Here is a 20,864-nt window from a genome sequence, read left to right on the forward strand (position 1 = left end):
GAGAACAGCTGCTAAAAGCAGCCATAGGTCTCTAATGATTGGAGTGCAAGACTAAATTTTCTTCTGAGATGCAGTGTGACTATAGACTTAGATTCTCTTCTATCCTCTTATACTGTTCAACCACTTTAGATAACCACTGATGTTTATCAAGTGCATTGTAAATCTTGTAGGAAAATAACAGTTATTTTGCTAATATAACAGTTCTTAAGCCACTTCTGGGGCTGTTATTCAGGAAGGAAGCAGAGGAATGAATATATCACCATACTTGTTGATTTTTGCCTGCCGTCTGGGCCCCCATCACCACAGTAAGGGTTAAGCAGTTTTAGTTAACAGTAAGGAAAGAACAAAAGCAGCTTTAATACCAGTGGTGTTATCATGTTGTAGGTACTTATGTAAGCCACATGTTACACAGTGTAATTGTAGACTGAATTAGGGCACGCTTTTGTTACCTGGTTATTCCAAATTGAAGTTACTTCTGTTTGACTGTCCTTGGAAGAGCAGCATTGTACTTTAATAAATGAACAATCTTGGGCACCATTTCCAGAAATGTCTAAAACTACAAAATTAGGCAATAGCAATTCATGTAGCATATGACAGAAGTGCTGTTATTGTCAGATAAACTATTGAGCCTGTGACTACAACTCATGATTTAATATGAACGGTCAGATGAACATAAATGAGTTGAGACAGTACAGATTTGGATGACTAAAAAAATTACTACTATTACATTTGAATATGAATTACTTTTAACTGAGGTAACAAACTTTGTAGGCACTTTTTAAAAGTTGTTTGTACACAAATCCCTTTCTCCTCCTGGGGAACCAGTTATTCTGTTTAGATTTAGGCAAAGAGCTTACAAATTGCCTACAAATAGGTCCTCAGGGGACAAAGCATGGAAAAAAAAGCAGTGACTTACTGGAAGGGCTCTGCAGCAGTTTGAAGAAACTAACGTGAATCCCAGAAGCAGCTGGTGGAGCATGGTGCTTAAACTAATATGCCCTACAAAATTAGTTTGGAGGCGCAAGCTACAAGGATGCAGCTACACTGCCACTGTCTCCAGGCATATTCCATTTGCAGTTAACCGAGCTATATTTGGACTGTTTTCCACTGCACAATGCACAGCATGTCCTATGTTTGCACACTCCTTAGCGAAATGGGACCCTACTCTTGACTGACCTCTAGACCGCACAAAGATACTAATAATAAACACCAAGGAAATAAATGATGACTTACCACATTTGATATATTTCCTTCAGCATGCAAAAGCAATACTAATATGTACAGCAGCACAATGTAAGCAGATTCTGATGTATGCTATGTATTTTTAGCACAATGGCCTTGATCCAGACATTTCTGACAACATCTTCTACTGTCTTTCATCATTTTGAAGTAAAATTATGTAGGGTACTCTAGATTTGAAGTAACTGGGGTCTAGTATTAAAATTACTGTAGAACAAAAATCTAGTTTACTAGCACCCTTTAGACAACTGCTGAGCAAACAACTGTTTATTAAAAAAAATAAATCACTCAATAGGTGGCACAAGTAATTTTTGTCCCAGTCTTCATAGGTTGTGCTGCAAAATAAATGCAAGTCTAGAAGAGAAATTTACCTCCTCTGCTGCCTATATTTATGCTTTATGTTTATAAATAATTGATTTTGAAAACTAATATAACAAAATAAGAATATTTAGAATTCCACTGATGGCCTTCTTATGATAAAGTAAGTACTTGGCTTCTGCAAAAAAACAGGTCAAGTAAATTCAGATGTGGTAGAGGTCTCACCAAAAATTAAATACTGGTACTGAATATAGTAACATTTCTTATGACCTCATGTGAAGGGAAGTTATGGGACAGAAAACAATGAGATTGGTAAAGGAAAAATGCTGTTACTTTATTTAGTGAGATCTAGTCAACATCTTAAATTATCCTCATTGTGTATTAAAATGATTCTCAGAGGTTCCATCCAGGACATGGCATCGGAGAGACACTGTAAGATTGTCTCCCCTTTTACACATGGTCAGAGCACAAATAATGAGAAAAGAATTAAATGTGGACTAGTTTTACAATGGGCCATAAAATTGTTGTTAAATCTGTGGGTGGTATTTGCTAACAGCATACTCTGAAGTGATGAAAGGGACAACTGATGAGTAAGAGAAAAAAAAGAAGAGCAAGGATGACAAGAAGAAAATGTGTGCAGCAGGCAGTGAAGTAAAGCTGAAGTGATAATAATCAACCGATCATTAAAAAGAAAACAATGCTGAAAGGAATATCACAGGAGGAAAAAAATCATATGCTGATATTGTCACTGAGTGCCTGATAATTCTTGCTGAAGCTGCTTCAGTAACTTCATGTGCCAGCCTTGAGCATCAGACAGAGGAGCGACAAACTGTTACAACAATCTTGGTTTGGTTCAAGGTGAAGCATGTGTGCATTTTCAGGATGTTTTATCTTCATCTGCCTTCAAATACAAAAGAAAGACGCCATCAACTTCTGTGTCATTTTAAAATTATTCCTACTAATAAAGTTTTATTAGTCATCTTCAGATAAGAGTAAAGAAAAACCACCAAACAAAAAATGCAGTCATGATTAGAATTTCATGTATGTAAAATTATGTATATGATTTACAATGTACTATTCAGGCATAGTAGTAACAATATTCTCCTCCCCAAACACTAAAGAGATTAAGAAAGCTCTCAGCAAAGACCAACAGGAGAAGCAAAAAAAAAAAGAAAACAAACAAACAAAATCAACCAAAAAACCCAACCAAATAAACAACAACAACAACAACAAAAGAACAAACAAACAAACAAACAAAAACCCAAAAAACAAACAAAAAAAAAAAAAAGAAAAAAGAAAAAACCAAAACCCCCACAACTTTTTACTCAGGAAACTTTGCTATATCTGGTGAAGTTTCTAAGGGTGTTACATGAGAAGACGGTGCTTGACATCCTGAGTGTCTTATCCAGACTACTAACATATTCTCTTCCCTGGACTTCCAAGATCCAGCTCATCTCATATGCAGAAAAACTGCTCCTGCAGAGGTTTTTTTCTTTAGATCATCACTTCAGTATCTCACCTTTTGCTTGCCAAGCTCATTTAGTACTGAAACAGGACTCTTTTGCATATCATCCTTCACTCCTCGTCTTTGAGAAGAATGTTGAAATTAAGCCTGTGATGCCAGGAGTTGATGCTTTGCTCTCCGCCATGAACACTCAACCTGGGTACATGGTAAAGGGTGACCACTACTTTGTGCAAGTGATTGAAAGTAGTTTCGCCAATAGAAATATTTGGGTTGTTTGGAATAGCATTTAATCTGAAATTATAATTAGTGTTGTCTTTTTTGTATTGCAACAAAACTCTATGGAAAGAGAATCATTTTACGTCTCTCCATTACAGCTGTAATTACTGTGGGAGGGTTAGAAGTCCCTGTGTGTTCATAGGCTCTATGTGGTGTCGTCATATAACCAGTAATGCTTCTCTCAGTAGCTCCAGACAAGACTTCCTGAGCATTCCTCCGGTATCCCATCGTTAATAATTAAAAACAAAAAGAGGAATGGAATCCAGTGCATGAAAAAAAGGGCGCCTGAGGTTTCACTGAAGAAGTTGGTTAGTCTTGCAAGTAGAAACAAATGAAAAAAAGTTGTTGGCTAAGCTGTTGTGAAAGCTTTAATTATTTGTATAAACGTTGTGGCAGTTTGAGCCACATTAGAAATCCAAAATCCAATTTCCAGGCTTGCCCACCCCTTCCCACAATTTATCCTAACACTGGAGAGAAACTTTCAGGCCAGAAGCTTCTATAGGGGAAGGGGGAAGTATATACATTTATTTACACAAATAAATATACTGTACAAACTAAAAGCAACTATATATATATATATATTACATTTCTATCCGTCCTTTTAAGCTCCTCCCTTTAACTTTAGTCCAGGAGCAGCCTTTCAAGGCTGATATGTAACACAGTCTCTCTCGTGGGAGTGTTCTGGGCCTGAACACTCCCCCCTCACCAAGCTCCAGCTGTTTGTTGCAGTTTTTCCTCCTCACAAAGTCCAAGAGGATAGCTTTAAGTCCTTTCTCCTCAGTTCTGTGTCATTTCTGCTGTATGATCTCTCTCTCCCAGTCTCATACCTCTGTTCGTAGGCTGCTGCAGTGTAGTTTAGCTTATCAAGCATCTGTGTCCTGGAATGTTGATTCCTCCTCAGGTTTTCGGCTGTCCTCCATTTAGATCACGGCAGAGACATCCTCTGGGCCTCTCTTCGGTCTGTCTCCAATTTCTCCTGGGATTCCTTTCCCTAGCTCCGAGCTGTTTCGTCAGCAGCCCATCCACTTGGCTCTGCTTAAATGCTGAGCCTTAAAATCCACCTCCCACCAGTCTTAACGCAGTGAGGGGGGAAAAAGCCCCCTAGCCTTGGCCACTGGCAGAGTTTGGTCCAGTTATACACTGTCCCAAGCGTACTGCAGGTGCAGGGGGGGGGGAGGGGGAAGAAGAGGGCTAATCCTTCTCCCTCTTACGTCAGGTGCTGTGAATTTCTTCCTTCACAGCACACACTCCAAATGCTGCCTCCAACTCCGGCCCAGGCAGAGTTGGGGGGGCCGCAGGGCTCCTCTCTCCCCCCCGCCCGGAGGGGATGCAGAGGGAGCCCAGCCACCCCCTGGCCTTCTCCACCTACACGCAGCAGACACCAAGAGCACAACACCAAGACTGCCAACAGCTTCCAGTGCTGTATATATATGATTTTGAGCAGAAGCGAACAATATGAATGGTGATTGGCTCTCCAGGGAACACCGCCCTGGCACCCAATCACCTCTGAGTCCCCCCCCCGACTCTCAGAGGGGGGCCAATCTCAACCCATGAGAAACATGTAAATGAAGGTTGTGTTTTCTTCTTCCTTGAAGTGTTGATTTTGGAGAGGCTTTGGAGAGGTGAACAGTCACACCCCTCATAGGTTCAAACTGTGAGTGGACAAATTTACTGAAGACTAATCCATTGAATATTGTTAAACTTAATGATAGTGACTCTAGTACAGGGTGTTTCTGGACTACAACTCCCCAGAGCTGGAAAGCATTCATGCTTGTCTGGTTTACAGTCCTTCTTTTCTGACTATTATAAATGCTGAATCTTCATCCAGATGCTTATCCTTAAATAAACCTCTACTCTCTTCCAAAAGAGACACCCTCCCAATATACTTATCTTTCTTCCCAAATAGATGGGCAATCGGAAGTAACTGTGGGATAAATCAGAGGACAACAAATGAAAGGAAATGCCCTCAAGTTGTGACAGGGGAGGTTACTGGATATTAGGAAACATTTCCTCACAGAAAGGATTGTCAGCCACTGGAACAGGCTGCCCAGGGAAGTGGTTGAGTCACCATTCCTGGAGGTATTTACAAGAGGTACAGATGTGGCCCTTGCGGACGTGATTTAGTGGACTTGGCATTGTTATGTTCATGGTTGAACTCAACGATTTTAAGAGTGTTTTCTAACCTAAATGATTTTATGATTCTATGAAAAAAATGAGAGGAGTGAGGAGAAATAGCATAGAGCACTCTCCATAGCAATCAGCATTTGTGGAGCAAGAACTCTGGTCCAATTCAACACATCTGTTTTCAGGACGCAGCTACAGCGCCCTACCAATGTAACTTGTTTTTCTAGGGAACTGTAATACTTCTGTTTTTCCAAACAAATGGTTCTAGCACGACAGGGGCAATAAACACTTCTCACAGTCTGCAACAGGCACTGCAAAATTAAAGCTAAATATAGAAGTTGTGCTGTGAATCCCACTTGCTTTTGACAATAGATAATTGTGCAACCGGAAAACGGTGCCATTAAAGGGTGAAAGACGAGCCATCGTAATTGAACAGGAAGTGTCACAAGGAATTTCTATGAGGTCCATAATTTTCCATCTATAGGAGTTACGCTTTTGCGCTCCCACGGCAATTTTTCAGTCTCACTGCAGAAACGCAGATTTGGAGATCAGAAGCACAACAGCCGCCAGCTGCCAGCGTGTCTCTGTGCTTTACAGACTGGGTTTGGTTTCAGGCAGTTCTACTCGGGGCGGAGAGCCAGGGCACTGAAACACCCACTCGGTTATCCTGTGCGAGCCCGAAATTCCGGCTGCTCCGCCGGGAGATCCACTCTCCCTGCTCTGGACGTGTCCCCAGCCCCGGCTGGTGGTGGCGGCTGCCGGGACGGGGCGGGCCGTGCCGAAACCTGCGGCGACGGAGAGCAAGGAGACGGAGGCGGTGGCGGCGGAGGAGGTGGAGGCACCTGGGGGACGGTGCCTGTGCCGGCCATGGGGCGGAGTGGAGCCGGCCCGCCCCCGGCCCCCCCGCCGTCTGGGCGGCCCCGCTCCGCCCCGGCCGCGGCTGCCGGGAGCGGCCCCACGCGCTCGTGCGGGCAGTGCGCAGGCGCGGCGGGCGCAGCCGGCGGCGGAAGCGGCGCGGGGGGGGCGGCCGAGGCCGGCGCGGCGGCGGCGGGGGCGGCTCATGCTCCGTGGGCAGCCGGGCGGCCCGGCCGTGCGCGCCGTTAGCGCTTCCCCGAGGCCGCTCCGGCGGGTGAAGGGGCGAGGCGGCCGCCGGCCCCTCCTGTGGCGCAGCTCCGGCTCCGTGTCGCGCGGCGCGGCGGTGGCGGTCCGGCTCCGCGCCGCCTCCCTGCGGGCGGTGTTATGCCCCCTGGGGAGCGCAGAGGGTCCCGGCTTGGAGGTCAGCGCAGCTCCTGCTCCTCGTCGCCTCCTGCTGTGGTAAGTACCGGGCAGTGACGCCGCCGCCCGCCTCCGTGTCGTGGGCCGGAGGCGGCCGCGGGGAGGGGAACAAAGCGGCCTTTCTCCCGGCCGCGGCTCGGCGGGGGCCTGGGGCCGCCGGCACCACCGCTGGGGTCCGCCAGACTTCCCCTTCTCCGCGCACAGCCCCGTTTCCCCCTCCGAGCTTAACTGCTCCAGGACTCGCTCGGGGGTTTTTTTGCTTTGTTTTGTTTGGTTTAGAGGTTTTTGTGTGTTATCTACCTATCTGTCTATCTGTCTATTTATTTATTAGCTGTGGGGGCGGGCGGAAATCTCCTCAGGGAAGTCCTCAAAAGTGGGACGGGGGTTCCGGGGCTTGGCCCAGCTCTCCCGCAGATGTGCGCTGCCGGGAACTCCGGAGTTGGCGCCGGGCCGCGCAAACAAACCAGCCCCAAATCCTCTGAGTCACGAGTAGTCGCTGCCTGTGGATAATGGGGTTGGATGCTTGGGAGATGTTCCACGTCCGGCCTGGTGTCGGGGGCAGGGCGGCCCGTCTGGGCCGGGGGCCGGCGCTGGGTGATGAGTTTGTGACACATCAGCACAGGCCTGGAAGCCCTTCCGGGGACCTTTGCTTCGGCTCAGCCTGCCTGCAGCTCATACCGGAATGGCATTTCATCCCCCAGCATAAACACGTCTTTAAACAGAGCTGCTAATGAATAATATTTGTGCAAATGTGTTAGGCAACGTACTGAGGTTGGTTTTTGCAATATGCTGGTGGCCCAGTAACACATGATAGATCAAAACGCAGATACTTGACAAGGAGTGTCGTTTCATGTTTTCTCAGGGAGTTGTGTTTGTTTTATGAAGTCGAGCGTGGGTTGTGTCCATGGGCCTCCGGCGGGAGAAGTAGCCTTTGGCACAGCGCTGGGTACTGCCTTGCCCTGAGCAGGACAGCGACGTGGGCCCTGCTTCAGCAGTTGCTGAAGTAGATGCCTTTGCCTTTAACACGTGATTGAGCATCTGAAATTGGAATCTCTTTTACTCTTTAGGAAAACAAACTTGAGTCTGGAACATCAAGATATTTTAGATTTGTCTGTGCCAAGTGCTTTGTCCAGCACATGCCTGTGCTACAATAATCAATCCAAACTCAATCAATCCAAAGTGTAGACATACCACAGAAATTTGTAAGAGCATTTCCCATTTTATATTTATGTGAGTAGAAAAGTAAGGTAGGCTTCTTCAAATAGAGCTACAGATATGCCAGTACCTGCAACTCTGGGAAAGTTTAATTTTTGGGGGACCTACTTGCACGAACAACAGAAGGTACTGACCAGTCTTTGAAATGCATACAAAGTGAAGCAAAAGAGTTTCATGTGAAAAGCTAAATTGCAAGCACAGCTATAAAGGAATTGGCTAATGGTAGAGCAAAAAGTGGTAGCAAAAATCTCATTTGGATATATTAAGCTGTTCTTGTGTTTGCATACTTTATGTACTTGAGAAATTTAATTTCTGTGCAAACTTTTTTTTAACAAACTCTGTGTGCTAACTTTATTATACTTGTTGCTGAATCAAAGTAGAAAGTCAAAATGATAATTGTGATATCCCTCATCAACCTGACCTAAGTAGGTAGTTTCAAATTGTGATGCTGTAACTTAGCTGTTATTGCCAGTATTTCCCTTATAAAAATTTAAATCATAAGCACAATGTTTAGTTAGAGAAAAAACAGCCAAATAAAATTCTTGCTGAATAACATTTTTGATAGACTTTTAATCAAGACTTTCCAAAGTTCAACCAAGAAGGCTCTATAATTTTCTTTTGCCTTGCAGAGAAATGCATCACCATCCTTTATTGCCATTGCCAGGAAAGACAAGCTGCTTTTGATTTTGATCAGCATGCTATACTGCCTCATCCTCATGAGGGATTAGTTTCTCCTAACACTTTTTGTTACAAATGTCTGAAGTTCTGACTGGTTTCACTGCTCAAAGGAAAGGAACTTTCTCCTCCCCAGGCCAGAGCGTCAAAAGCATTCACTATGTAGTACTGCCCTTTCCCTAGTTTTCATTTTGATTTCTCCTGTGTATTTCTTTTGGGAGAAGGAAGTGGGACTGGGAACTATGCCTCATTAAAACATTTTACCTTCCTGTACAACTGCTTTTAGCTCTTGAAACTAAACTAATTTAGTATTGGCATGAGTCTGAACAAGACATTACTGTCAGCAGAACTCTGGACTGTGATGCTGATCCTGAGCAGAGCCTTGCAGATATCATTATGATAAGGCTTTGAATGCTGTAGACAATGCCCAAGGTAAACGCATGCTTGGAAAAGCAATGGTGCATCAGTTTGGTTGCCTTCCATTATGCAGTTGCACAGCTAAAATATCTAGAATTTTCCACTAATTAAAATACTAAATTCACCAAGGTTGTTATGTGGGCATTGAGCTCTCCAGAGAATGTTCCTCTGTTTCCCTGTGGTTAGTGAATTTTTCAAACCTTCCTTCTGATGATGACTATAATTATAAAAATTTGAGAAGGAGGAATACTGATGAGTGAAATATTGGAATAGCACTGACTAACAAGAATTATAGCTTGGTAGAGCATTGGGTAATGGTATTTTTTGTTTTATATTTCTGACTTTCCTGTTGGCTTGAGAGTTTTATATCCAAGAAATAATTGATTGTATATGTCTCTACATAATCCCGGCATAGCTTGTACTGGTACAAATATGAAGATATTTATTCTTGTCTCAAAGGCTCTAACAGTTATCTGAGTTCAAAACAGAATCATATGTGCTGCAAAGTAATTTTTAGGGGGAAAAATGTAATTTGAGAAATTAGTCCTGTTCTTGAGGGCAGTGTTTTTCAAACCAAAGTTCCATGATTGAAAAATTGGAAATCAAGTGAATCTTGGAATCACAGAATCATGTAGGTTAGAAAAGACCTTAAAGATCATTGAGTCCAACTGTAATCCTAGCACTACTAAATCCGTCAGTAAACCATGTCCCTAAACAACATATCTACACATCTTTTAAATACTTCAAGGATGGTTATCTTACTTGTTTTCTTGTTAAAACATGAGTTTAGATTAGAGAACTGAATTTCTGATGTTACCCTTTTGTTTGATTTTTATTTCACTCTTGGCAGAATAATAGTTTATATCTTACTGGTACTGTAATGCAGCATTTTGAGGACTGGTTTGGGAGGGATTGGTGTTCCAGAGCACAAGTTGAGCTATGAAAAATCTCTGAGGTGGCACACTGCAAAAACTAGGACATACCTTCCTTTGGAATGGAGTCTAGAAGCATGGGCATTTGGCTTCTTCAGGTTTCTGGAAATTCAAATTTTTTATAGTCTTAACTATACTTGTTGCCCTGATAATTAATTTGAATTTCTTTCCCACTGAACAGAAGACTACAGGAAACTTTAACAGAGTTCTCTACAGTTGGCAGTAGTCAGTGCAGTGGTACAGTAGGTAAATCTCCCTGCTTCTGGCTTCGCCAGATGTAAAGGTGCATCAGAGAGAAATACTTGCAGTAGTAGGACAGGGAGACTAAAAGAGTTCAAGGGTAGAAGTGGGGGCAGATAGAGATCAGTGTTAATTGTCCTTGTCTCCAGTGTTGTTTTGGCTTAGTGAGTACCCTTTGAAGGACTAATGGCTGAGAAACATCGGGGGAGGTCAGAAAATTATTATTCCCAAAAATTGTGGTGGAAACTATGTTGTATGTTGGACTACTGAGACAGCAGTGCTACGGTCATTATTTCGTCCCTTTAAAAAAAAATACTACATTTATATAAGCTTTAAAACACTTGGTTACGGATTAGAATCATTCCAGGTTTCCATAGAACGGATGTTATTTGAGATTATAACAGGAACATATATATATAATTCATTGTTCATTTAGTTTTAGGTAAGACAGGTAAAATTGTCATAAAAGTTCACTGGTCAGGACCTGAATTTTACTTGCATGTCAGTTTGCTAATGATGGTATGAGATGAGGAAGAATAAATAGTTCTTTGGATCCATTCACCTTGTTTGAAATAATAGCCTGAATCATGTAAGCAAATAAGGTCTGCCAGGCAGTTTATTTAATTTTCTAAAGAAGTTGAACTCTGAAGTCAGAACAGACTGTCCTAATGGAATGGTTTGGCTTAATAAATTATTGTATTTTAAGCTCCTGAATGGCAGTCTTTAGTGCCACTTTTGTGAACAGATTTATTTTGCTAAGCTGTAAATAATATTGTCGACAAAACCACTGCATTTAATTTAGTAGAACAGTTTTGTAGTCCTTGAAGTGAAAATGTCCTAATTTTAATGGCATAGAAATTTGTACTGTATGTAAGTTGGTCATATGTCAACTCTACAAGTACATGCATATTCAACTGGCTGTTCAGAGCCACAATTAGGTCTGTAGTCAAAGTATCTGTGAGATCATATGGACAATATTCAAAGCAATGTTCCTTTGAGGGGAGAAGAAGAAAACCCACATCCAAGACAACCTTGTAGCAAAAAGAATTTGAAAATTGAATCTAAGGTAGTTGGTGTGATTGTTACTATGCACTAAATGAGAACTTTGTCATCCATAGGAAGAGCAAAGACCTACTTGTAACTAGAATCAGGACAAAAGCCATCTGACTCCATTCCTGTCATCAGAGCAAAGCGTGTAATTAGCATGGCTTTTTCATCTGTTTCTGTCATTGCTAGGAGAGGAAGAGCTCTGTTCTGTCAGTGTTGGAAAGGCCCTACAGGTGAATCTGTTTACTTTAGTCACTCCAGTTTCAGTCTCAAATAGATGTAAACTGTATGGGTATTATTTTCAAGTAAGCCCTAAATATTATCATTTTATACTTGACCTGGCTAAAACTTTAATTATGGTCATTCTTATAGTTTGTTAACAGATCTGAGAATTTTAAACTTAATGTCTTTGGTACATTCCTTCTCACATCTTTTATCTTTTACCATATACCTCAGTTTCCCAAGTTGTAGACATTATTTCCATGCTCATTAAGTATAATTCACTAATTTCCTTACAGTTTTTTAAAAATTCATGAGTTTTATTTGTACAGTGTAAAGTGTGGTTTTGCTTTCTTAGATGTCTCTGCATTTTCTAGTTTTAGTGTTCCATTTATACTGTCCCAGATAGTTAATGATTATGTTAAATGCTGGAACAGCTGAGACATCTAACTAGGCAGTAATTAAAAGAGTGGGATTTGTTGACAGCCTGGGATGATTTTGGCTTGTATGTATTTCAAAATTACTAGCTGTAACATTTTGCAGTACTGGTTGTTACTGAGGTGTCCTTTGGTCAGCAGAATTCAACCTCTGTAGTTTACATGGCTGTAAGAAAATGCTGGGTACCAGTGCATTTGATACTATGGAAATTGGTTGTAGATCTGATTCCTTGTGTTTATCCCCTCACTAGAAATAAATGCTCAAAGTGATTTATAGCCAGCTGTATGATACCATAGTCTGAAGAATTGTATTGTGCTGACTATGATCTTTTTTGTTTCCTACACTTGATTTTTTTGCTGCAGTTGTTACTTCACTGATGCTTCAGTACGGGAAGCTTTACATTTGCATTGAAATATATAGTGTTGATTCTTGTATCTAAGTTAAAACTACTAAATTCTGCATAATTGACAGATCAGTGCACGTACTTAAAAAACGGTAATCTCAGTTGTGGGTCAGACTTATTTCTCTGGACAGATACTTTAAATTTGGATGTACTATAACTTTTGCTACATTGTTAACACTTTGATGGTGACTTTTTGTCAACGTTAGCTTAGTAGCTATCTGTTAGATTTTTTTTCACTTCTGTTCTATTTGATACTCTGAATTTTAGGTTATGAGGGAATTTATGTATAGCTTTCTCAACTGTTTTGTGAGGAACAACTTTTTGGAGCTAGTCAGGAAGTTAGCAAGCAAAAGTAGGAGCCTCCCCAAAATTCAGAAATCTTGCAAGTAGACCATATTTAGAAGTGGGGGGAAGGGAGTCACACAAAACCATTTAGTTTAGTACCTTGAGTTGTCATAAGATGGTCTTTCTTTTCACTTAAGCATCTTGTGAGTTTTCAGTACTTTCCCAGATACCTTCAGTTGGTTATGGAAATTTTTGTTGTGCAAGAAAGCTGAACTTGCCCACCCTTAGTAAAATAGAAATTCCGCAAAGCAATGGAAGTGAACTAGTTGTGTTTCTCTGTAAGTGGAAAGTACACTTGAACTATATATTGGGATGTGAACTGCATGTTTGACCTATCTGATTGTGTGTAATTCATGACTACCTCTGGACCTCTGAGATATTTCCTCTGCTAAGGGGAAGCCCCTGGGACTGACTGTGGGTAACCAGAGCAGACTTTCAAAGCGTGTTGGACCCAGAAAACAGCAGAGTGGTCCTCTAACAAACGGTGTGAGCACACTTTGACTTGTAGAGGAAGTCTATAATGAAGTTGCTTGTGTTTAAAAGTTAAGAAAAAAATTATTCCTCTAGAGGGTCCTGTAACTTAGGTTTATTACTCCATCTTTGTATGCACCTATTGGGAGACACATATAGGTCCCTCTGAAAGTACAGAATAATAGTGATAATAGTTCTTTCATGGAAAAAAAAACACTTTCTTTTTCCTCTAGTTTTTACAGTTTTACTAAGAAATAAGTTTGTTCTAGTCAATGTCTCTTAAAAATTTACTGATCCTACTCATTCAAGGAACTGCTCCTTTAGAAAGAACTCTTTACTAATTGAAGGTGAGCAATTTAGAAGAGGAAATGGAAGTCTTGTTGATACGCCTTGTAGCAGGAAGGCACACACTTATATTCATGTACTCTGACTTCTAGATTTTAGCTGTATATGAATTTTCGTAAGACATCGGTTAATTACTTTTTTTTCCTACACTTAACAAAGTGTATTAGAATCCAATGAATTAGTATACCTTGGTAGGGTGTTTTCCTTCTATGAAATTGTATTTTGAGTATCTCAAATAAAAGCTTCAGTTAGGGATATTGCAGTTACTGGGACTGAGATAGTGAATAGGCCACATGCAGTAAACAAATCCTTATATAGGTTCCTCTTATCACATGGTTTTAAGTGGAGACTTTAACCCTCCCCTCCTTTTTTTCCTGCACATAGAGCTCAACGGAGTAATTTCCAAAGAGAGATTGATTCTAGAGTCCTAGTTAATGTGCTGTTTTATTCATAATACTGTTGTATTTGCTTCAGCCTGCTCTTCATATTCCTAAGCAATTACAATTTTCCATTTGCTCTTAAGAAGTGCTCAGGGAGAGTGCATAGGGATTTAACTCAACATGTATGTCTAAACCATATGGAAATATTTTTAACTGGTCTTGGAAGAGTACATATTTAACTTTTTCCCAGTTAGTTTTTTTAAAACTATGGCAAAAGAATATATACCCTGTCCATGATCTAAACATCAGTTTAAATAATGTGAGAGAGATGCCTATTGATAGGTCAGGAAGATGAATGACAAAATCATCAGACACATGACTTTTGATCATAGCAACATGCATTTGGAAGTACTGACTGGGATGGATTGGGGTGATTGTGTAATTAGTAGAAATGGCTTCCCTTGTCAGAGCACCTCCCACTGGTCATGTTTCCTATCTAAAGGTGCTGAAAGAGCAACCAGTTCCATGGCTAAAGTACAACTGTTGTCTATGCTTAGAGATAGTCATGAAGACTGGAGAGCTGGGGTGGCCAGGGCGGGAAAGATGGAGACATCTTGTTCAGGCATGTTCACAGCTAAAGCTGGCAGAACTGTTCTTCAGAGTGGAAGAGGAGGCCAGGATGTCTGCGAGAGCAGTTGTTGTTTAAGAGGCTGTGCACGTAGAAGGGAGGAAGGGAACCAGCCTTTTATTTTAAAGGTGCTATGGTGGCTGAGTGAGCATCTAATAAGTCTAAGAGGTTACTCTTACAGGCAAGCAAGAAAAGGAGTTTGAGTGCAGGAAGAGCTTGGAAATTGCTTGAGGTCTTGCTCTCTGGCCCTCCTCTCAGGCAGAGGGATGTTACAGAAACATTAGTCTTGCATTTTACCTGTGCTTTACAAAGTAAGTGGATAAACGGAGAACTTTGAACACTTTTTGATTCAGTATATGGCTTTATCAAAAACATCCTTTTTTGTGATCCCTCTTCTGGCTGATACTGGCACTTGTGCACTCTAGCAGCTTTATTGCAGGGTGTGCCTGGGAGGTGCATGTTTATAGAGCCCAGTTACTACTGACCTTTTGTTGGTGATCCAGCTAATGCTGTCTCCAGTGCCTGTTCCCTAGTTTGTCTCACTTCAATTCCTTATTTCAAAATATCTGTTGTGTCTGTCATCTGTGCACCCTGTAACAAAGCTTCAGTGATATCACAGTTCTCATGTAAATGACAATCCATACCACAGCTGAGTGATAATGTTACTATCTTGTTTAAAGTCCACAATGGTAGCTTTCTGGTTTTCTTCATCCATTGTGGAAATGTAGGACAGTGCTGCCTGTACAGGCCTTTTGCCTCTACACTGTAAGATCAGTAAGGCTTGGGAGAAGGACTATACCTTTATTTTCTTGCCCTGAGTGAGGAGCACAGTCTGCTTTCCCCACTGTCAGTTGGAACTGCAGAGCTTGTATGTGGTGCCTTTGTGGTCCCTGAGGAGTTTTGCTGGAATAAGAGATCCTGTGTTCTAAATGTGGTTTTTTGAATGAATATCTTAAAATATTCAGCCGTACATCTGTCTTAAAATCTTAATTAAAAGCATGGAAGCCAGGAAGATGTATGTGAGAATCAAGTGAACAGGTCTACGTTTGACTTTCTTTCATCTGTTTTCTCAAACTCTCTCTATCTTGTGGCTTTACAAAGGAGGTGGAAATGAAGTCTAGATAGAGCTGCTTAAAGTGTTGGGCATGAAGGAATTCAGCATAAAATGAAAAAGCTTTCAGAAAGGATTGATGATCAAAATAAAGTTGAATTTAAATTTTTAATCTGAGATCTTGCTTGCTGACCGTACTGCACATTTGGGAGCCAATAAAGTGCTCAAAGCACCTAATTTGAAATAAACATGCACAGTTTCTCAGGCGTGTGTGGTATTCAGCTAAAATGATCACATCAAACAGGGGTTTTTTAAGAGTTTCTCTGATGGGAAGGAGGTCTGAACTAGCTTTAAACTTGTGAGTTCTTGAATATGGTTTATAAATTATTGCTATGAATGTAAGGATCATGGCATCAGATTCTTATTAAGCAACTTCTTCATGCCTCTACTGAAATATTGTGTACTTTGATGTATTTTTGAAGTGTCTGATGATATTTTAATTTATTTAGACATGTAATCAGAATTTATTTTGCAGATTATGGGATTCCATTGTCCTGGGTCTGCTTTTCTCCTTATATCTGGAAATCTGCTGTTTAACAGGAAGGATGTGTGCTTAAATTAGTGATATACTTCATTATATAAAAGCAGATAAATAGGAATTCAAACATGTAGGCATTATGTCTGACATTGATCTTGTACTTGTCACCATGCTGTGTCACATTTTTTGCTATTTTAAAATTCACTGCCTCCCTTTAAAAAGGCTGTAGGAGCAAGTGCTGAATTTTGTTACCAGGTTGGCTTTTAAAAGTGAAATGTCTGCTGTATCAGTACTTTTTCTCCTTTATTTTACAGTTGAATTAGTGCATTGAAACCTAATGTGCTCGTTTTCCTCTTCAAAAAGGAAACCCATACCTATTTGAGCTTTAGAACCTTTCTGAAGCAGTATAGGGTGAAGTGTATTACCTGTTGTAGCATGATTACGATTATTTTTTTAAAAGAAACCACTTATTTGCAACACCTTTACAGTTTGTTTTGCTTTGAGAGGACAAAGTCTGACATGAATCCCACCTGTACTGTTGCTTTTAGCCACAGCAAGCCTAACAGTTGCCCTCTGGGAACTGAACTGGCTAAAATACTTCAAGAATGAATACACAGATCTCTTGAGAAATCACACTGTTTTTGTGCCCCAACACTGATAGTGACTGAATCCGTGTATGTCTTGTAATGTCAGTGCTGAGCCTCTGAGTACTTCTGCAGGTGATCCAGAAAGGAAGAGCAAGAAAATAGTCAAGTGCATAACAATCAGTGGTGAAGTATAAACAGAAAAAAATTTGCAAGTATATTGTCTCCACAGTAGCTTCTTTATCACAGATAAGCCTTACTCTTCAGTTTTGTATATCATCTTGAAAGTACTCCCTAATTTTAAAAAGTCATTTAGGTATCTACCATTAATAAAAGATGGGGAATGGAAAACTCTGGTACCATGAAATATTCCAGACTTCCATTATACTTCTTTCCTAGGACTGTGCCTCTTCTAGTGATACCCTATTCCTCTCTCAAATAACCAACACACAGTGAAGCCAATGCCCTTAAACTGTGACTTATTATTATTCATTAGACAGAGTTGCCAGTAAGGAATTGTAAGGGATGTAATCTGCTTTCATCAATGCACAAGTGTAACAATGCTTTTCATGCTTATTGAAAAGAGGCTACATCCAAAAGAATACAACTGCCTGCCAAGTTTGGTAAATGGTATTAACATAAAAAATAATATTTTTTTCACTTAGCTATTTTTCTAAAGCATTCTTCCTCCCTTTCTTCAAAGAACCATTTTTCCCCAGTCGTGTACAGGTTGAATCTGACCATCCCAACAAATAGCTGCTGTTTGGGTTTCTTTCCCTAGCTGGCTGTTACTTCACATGTGACATCTTTGTAAAAGAGCACTTGTGTACCAGGCTGGTGCTGAGCTTTCTTCTTAAAAATAGGCTTATCCCAAAAGAACACTATAAACCTGACTTGTGTCTGAATTCACTTTGCTCTACTGATGTGACATGCTTGGAAACAAACCTTCAATGAATACTTTTGTTTTAAAATATTCTTTGTGTAGTCACCTAAAAGCTCTTTATCTGAGGTTTAATTATTAAGATATATTAATAAACCCTCACCTTGAGAGTATTCCTGTACAGTATGCTGTGCAGGGTAGAAGCTGAAGCACAGAAAATAAATAGCTGTTTCATGGTTGTGCATGAGTAGAGTTTGTTACTACACATTTCTGATCCTATGCTGTTCCTGTGTGAGTGTGAAGTGGGGAGTCTTGGTTGGGCTTAATTTAAGGCAGAGTCAGTGTGGGAAAAGAGACTTATTAAAGGGAAGTGAGGCAACGGGAGTGTGACTTACTGATCTGAACTGCTCTTCAGAGAAGTCTCAATTCTCAGTGTAGGCAGATTAGTCTGGCCCTCGGAGGGAAGATAGAGAATGAAGAGAGGTCCTAAATTATTTAAATGCGAACAGCACCCTTCTGGGAAATACGCAGTTACTGAGTTTTTGTTGTGGAACTGGAAGTAGGCTACTTTCAGAGCACTGTGTCTGTTCTACTTTATTTAAAACTCCAGCTCCTATCCTTGTCTGTTTTTACAAATGCTACTACCAGCTGATTTCCTCTCATCCCCAAAATGCCAGTCCTCTTCTGCTCTTTAGAAACACGGTCTGTTGTGTATTTCAGCTGTTGTGTAAGTGAATGGATGCAGAGTGCTTTAAAAGGTTTAGTGATGATCGACTGCTGCCACTTAAAGACCTCCTTCAGACAAGCTACCTTTTTATTGGAAGCAGAGGTAGAACATTTTTATCATGGACTACTGTATTCTGCGTGGAATCTCTTACACTTAGTAATAAGAAATTTACAATCAAACCTTTATGTTGGAATACAAGTAGAATTTTTTTTTCTTGAAATTCTTATTAACTGGATTTCTGGGACTGTTACTCTTTTGCCAAATGTAGAAATAGTCCAAAGTGTTTGGAAGTTGTGGGGAATATACAGCTGTGCACAACTGCTCATATGCTGAGTAATCCATGAAAAACAAGGCTTGAATTGGTAGTCACATCTCCAGTTAACAGTGAATACGCTCAAACTAAACAACTGAAGTGGCTTTTGTAGTATGGGGTTGCCAGCTGGGTGGACAAAGGAGTTGGCAGTTATTCTGTAACTTGACCCTCATTCATCTGGTTTTTGTCTGAATGATTCTTGGCAGGGATTTCCTCAGAGAAAGAGTCAAAACATGTTTTTGTATGTTACCCCATATATTTAATAAGTTTTTTTAGGAAGCTGGAGTGAAGAAAAAAAAGTTGTTTAAAACTATTCTCAGGAAGGAAGTTTATGACTCATGTAAATATGCAGTGAGAATGTTTTTTTGGTCAAGAAAGGCATAGATGAGAAGAGCTTGTGTCAAGGCAAGAGTGGAGATAACGTGTAGGTTTAGAGATGGCATGCTGGAAGGTAATTATAAATATGAATGTCAGAGTAAATGGTGATAAGGATTTTGGTAATACCTGTTAGATGACATTCTCTTGTCCAAGGTGTTCATTCCTCTTAACTGTGTTTAAACCTCTCTTCCTGTTTGTGCTTTTGTCATAGGAAACCTGTCCTGAAGTGAACACGCATGTATATGTGTACACATTAACTAATAGCTATCAGCTTTTCCCTCCCTGGGGGACCTGGTGGTTAGGTAAGGTGTTTAAGTACTGCAGTGTGAAGCTCTCTGTGTTTTCTTGGTGCACATCCCAGGGTCTGTGGAACACGTGTCTGTGAACCTCCTTTCTTAGTTCTGCTGGTTGGACTGGCAGGTGGGTAAGCCTGAGGACAGGGGGGTTGGAAATCAGCAGGCTCATGCTGGCTGTGTTGAGGCTGAGGGAGAGGGTATGGTTCCAGGTATGGCCCTGTTTCAGTAAAAGGAGGAAGCTTATTTCTTTGTCATTCAGCTCCATAGGGCTTTTTCTTTAAGTTGGTAACATTAAGGGGTAGTGAGTGGGCCAGTTCACACCTCTGTATATTTGCCCATTTCTACTACCTAACTTGGAAAGGTTTGCTCTTTTGAATTGCAGTGAGAGTACATCGAAAACATGAAGGTTCAGAGTGCAATGAGACACCAAATTCGTGTTTATTTGACCCTGAGATAAACAAATGAAGCACATATCATGAATTTTATAGACATTTCCCATTCCTTGCAAAATACTTCAGTTGAAATGATGGTTCTGCTATACAGGACTACATGGATGTGGTTGACAGAGGGTCAGACAGGAATATCTGTGCACGTTTAAGAAGGAAAGCTGGATGTAGTTCAAATTTTGTTACATAAAAGAATGAGATAAAGCTGAAGGATTGCACGATGTCTCTTCTTGCATGCTTAGAGCTACAGTAATGTAATAAAACTTGGGATCTTGTGGTTCATACAATGTGAGACTTTTTCTTATTGCCTCCTGAGAGTAGGCACAGAAAGTGTATTTAGGGTCACACAAACGGCCTTTGTACGCTGGCATCTTCAAGTAATTGTGATCCTTAGTTTCTGTGACTAATACTTGCCTTGTAAAAAGCCAAAACTGTAATCCATACAGCAAATTAGTTGTGTGTCTACTTTAACACATTTAAAGTTTTTCCAGGGTTAGTTTATGTGTCTCCGGGATTTAGTTTGATAGCAGGGAAATTACACAGTTATGTGTTTTGAAGCAAACTGTTGTATTCTCTTTGACCAATGTTATATATACTATGGCTCTCTTGAGGTTGTGCTGTACTCTGCTGAATTGCAGCTGCCTAAACTGGCTATCAAGTCAAATGCTTATTCAACTCTACAGAAAGGATTAATTTTTTTTGCAGTATTTTGCAGTTGTGGAATCACAGTACTATCCAACACTCATGTTTGTAGTTTCTGAGCGTAGAAGATTGTGTTTATCTTTTTTAACTACTGGGAAGCCCTAGGGCAAGAGGCTGCAGTACCCTGCAGTACTGTGGGAAGTAGGATTCTGGCTGCCAGAAGTGCTCTTGTTTCCAGTGCATATAAAGATGGCAGCAGTCTTTACTGTCTTTATGTTGCAATTACTGTATTAAAACTGATTTCACATAAGTTCCCCAGTCTCTGTAACTATCTCCAACACAATCAATGTAATTCAGACTTTCCCAAATGCTTCACAAAGTTCCCACTTTGGGAAATAGAAAAACCTTTCCCCTTCATGTTCAGAATTTTGAACTTTGTCCTCAATGATTTGGAGGAGAGAGGGGGAAGGTGAGGAACAATGAGTTATCATAGGATAGCTGTAAGTCAAAGTTCTGTCTCACTTGATGTTACTATCCTGTTGATCTTAAGTGTTTCT

At 40.7% G+C, this 20,864-nt stretch overlaps 1 protein-coding gene and 1 long non-coding RNA gene across 2 annotated transcripts in view; one reads left to right on the forward strand and one right to left on the reverse strand.

The window, feature by feature from the left end:
- Nucleotides 1–1,870: 1,870 nt before the first annotated feature.
- LOC108640272 lies at nt 1,871–4,619 on the reverse strand. The gene is made up of 2 exons (XR_001921050.2): nt 4,126–4,619; nt 1,871–2,458 (listed from the first exon to the last, which is right to left on the reverse strand). It is a non-coding gene; the product is annotated as an uncharacterized LOC108640272 (long non-coding RNA).
- Nucleotides 4,620–6,289: 1,670 nt separating this feature from the next.
- Nucleotides 6,290–20,864, forward strand: part of LRP12 (LDL receptor related protein 12) — a 48,042-nt gene continuing 33,467 nt past the window's right edge. The window contains exons 1-2 of the mRNA XM_029959278.1: nt 6,290–6,489; nt 6,558–6,736. Of these exons, the coding sequence (XP_029815138.1) occupies nt 6,290–6,489; nt 6,558–6,736 (379 nt within the window). The remainder of the gene's footprint in view (nt 6,490–6,557; nt 6,737–20,864) is intronic.

The sequence above is a fragment of the Manacus vitellinus genome, unplaced genomic scaffold, assembly GCF_001715985.3.
Source record: "Manacus vitellinus isolate BGI_N305 unplaced genomic scaffold, ASM171598v3 scaffold_1_pilon, whole genome shotgun sequence".
In the NCBI taxonomy this organism is placed as follows: Eukaryota; Metazoa; Chordata; class Aves; order Passeriformes; family Pipridae; genus Manacus; species Manacus vitellinus.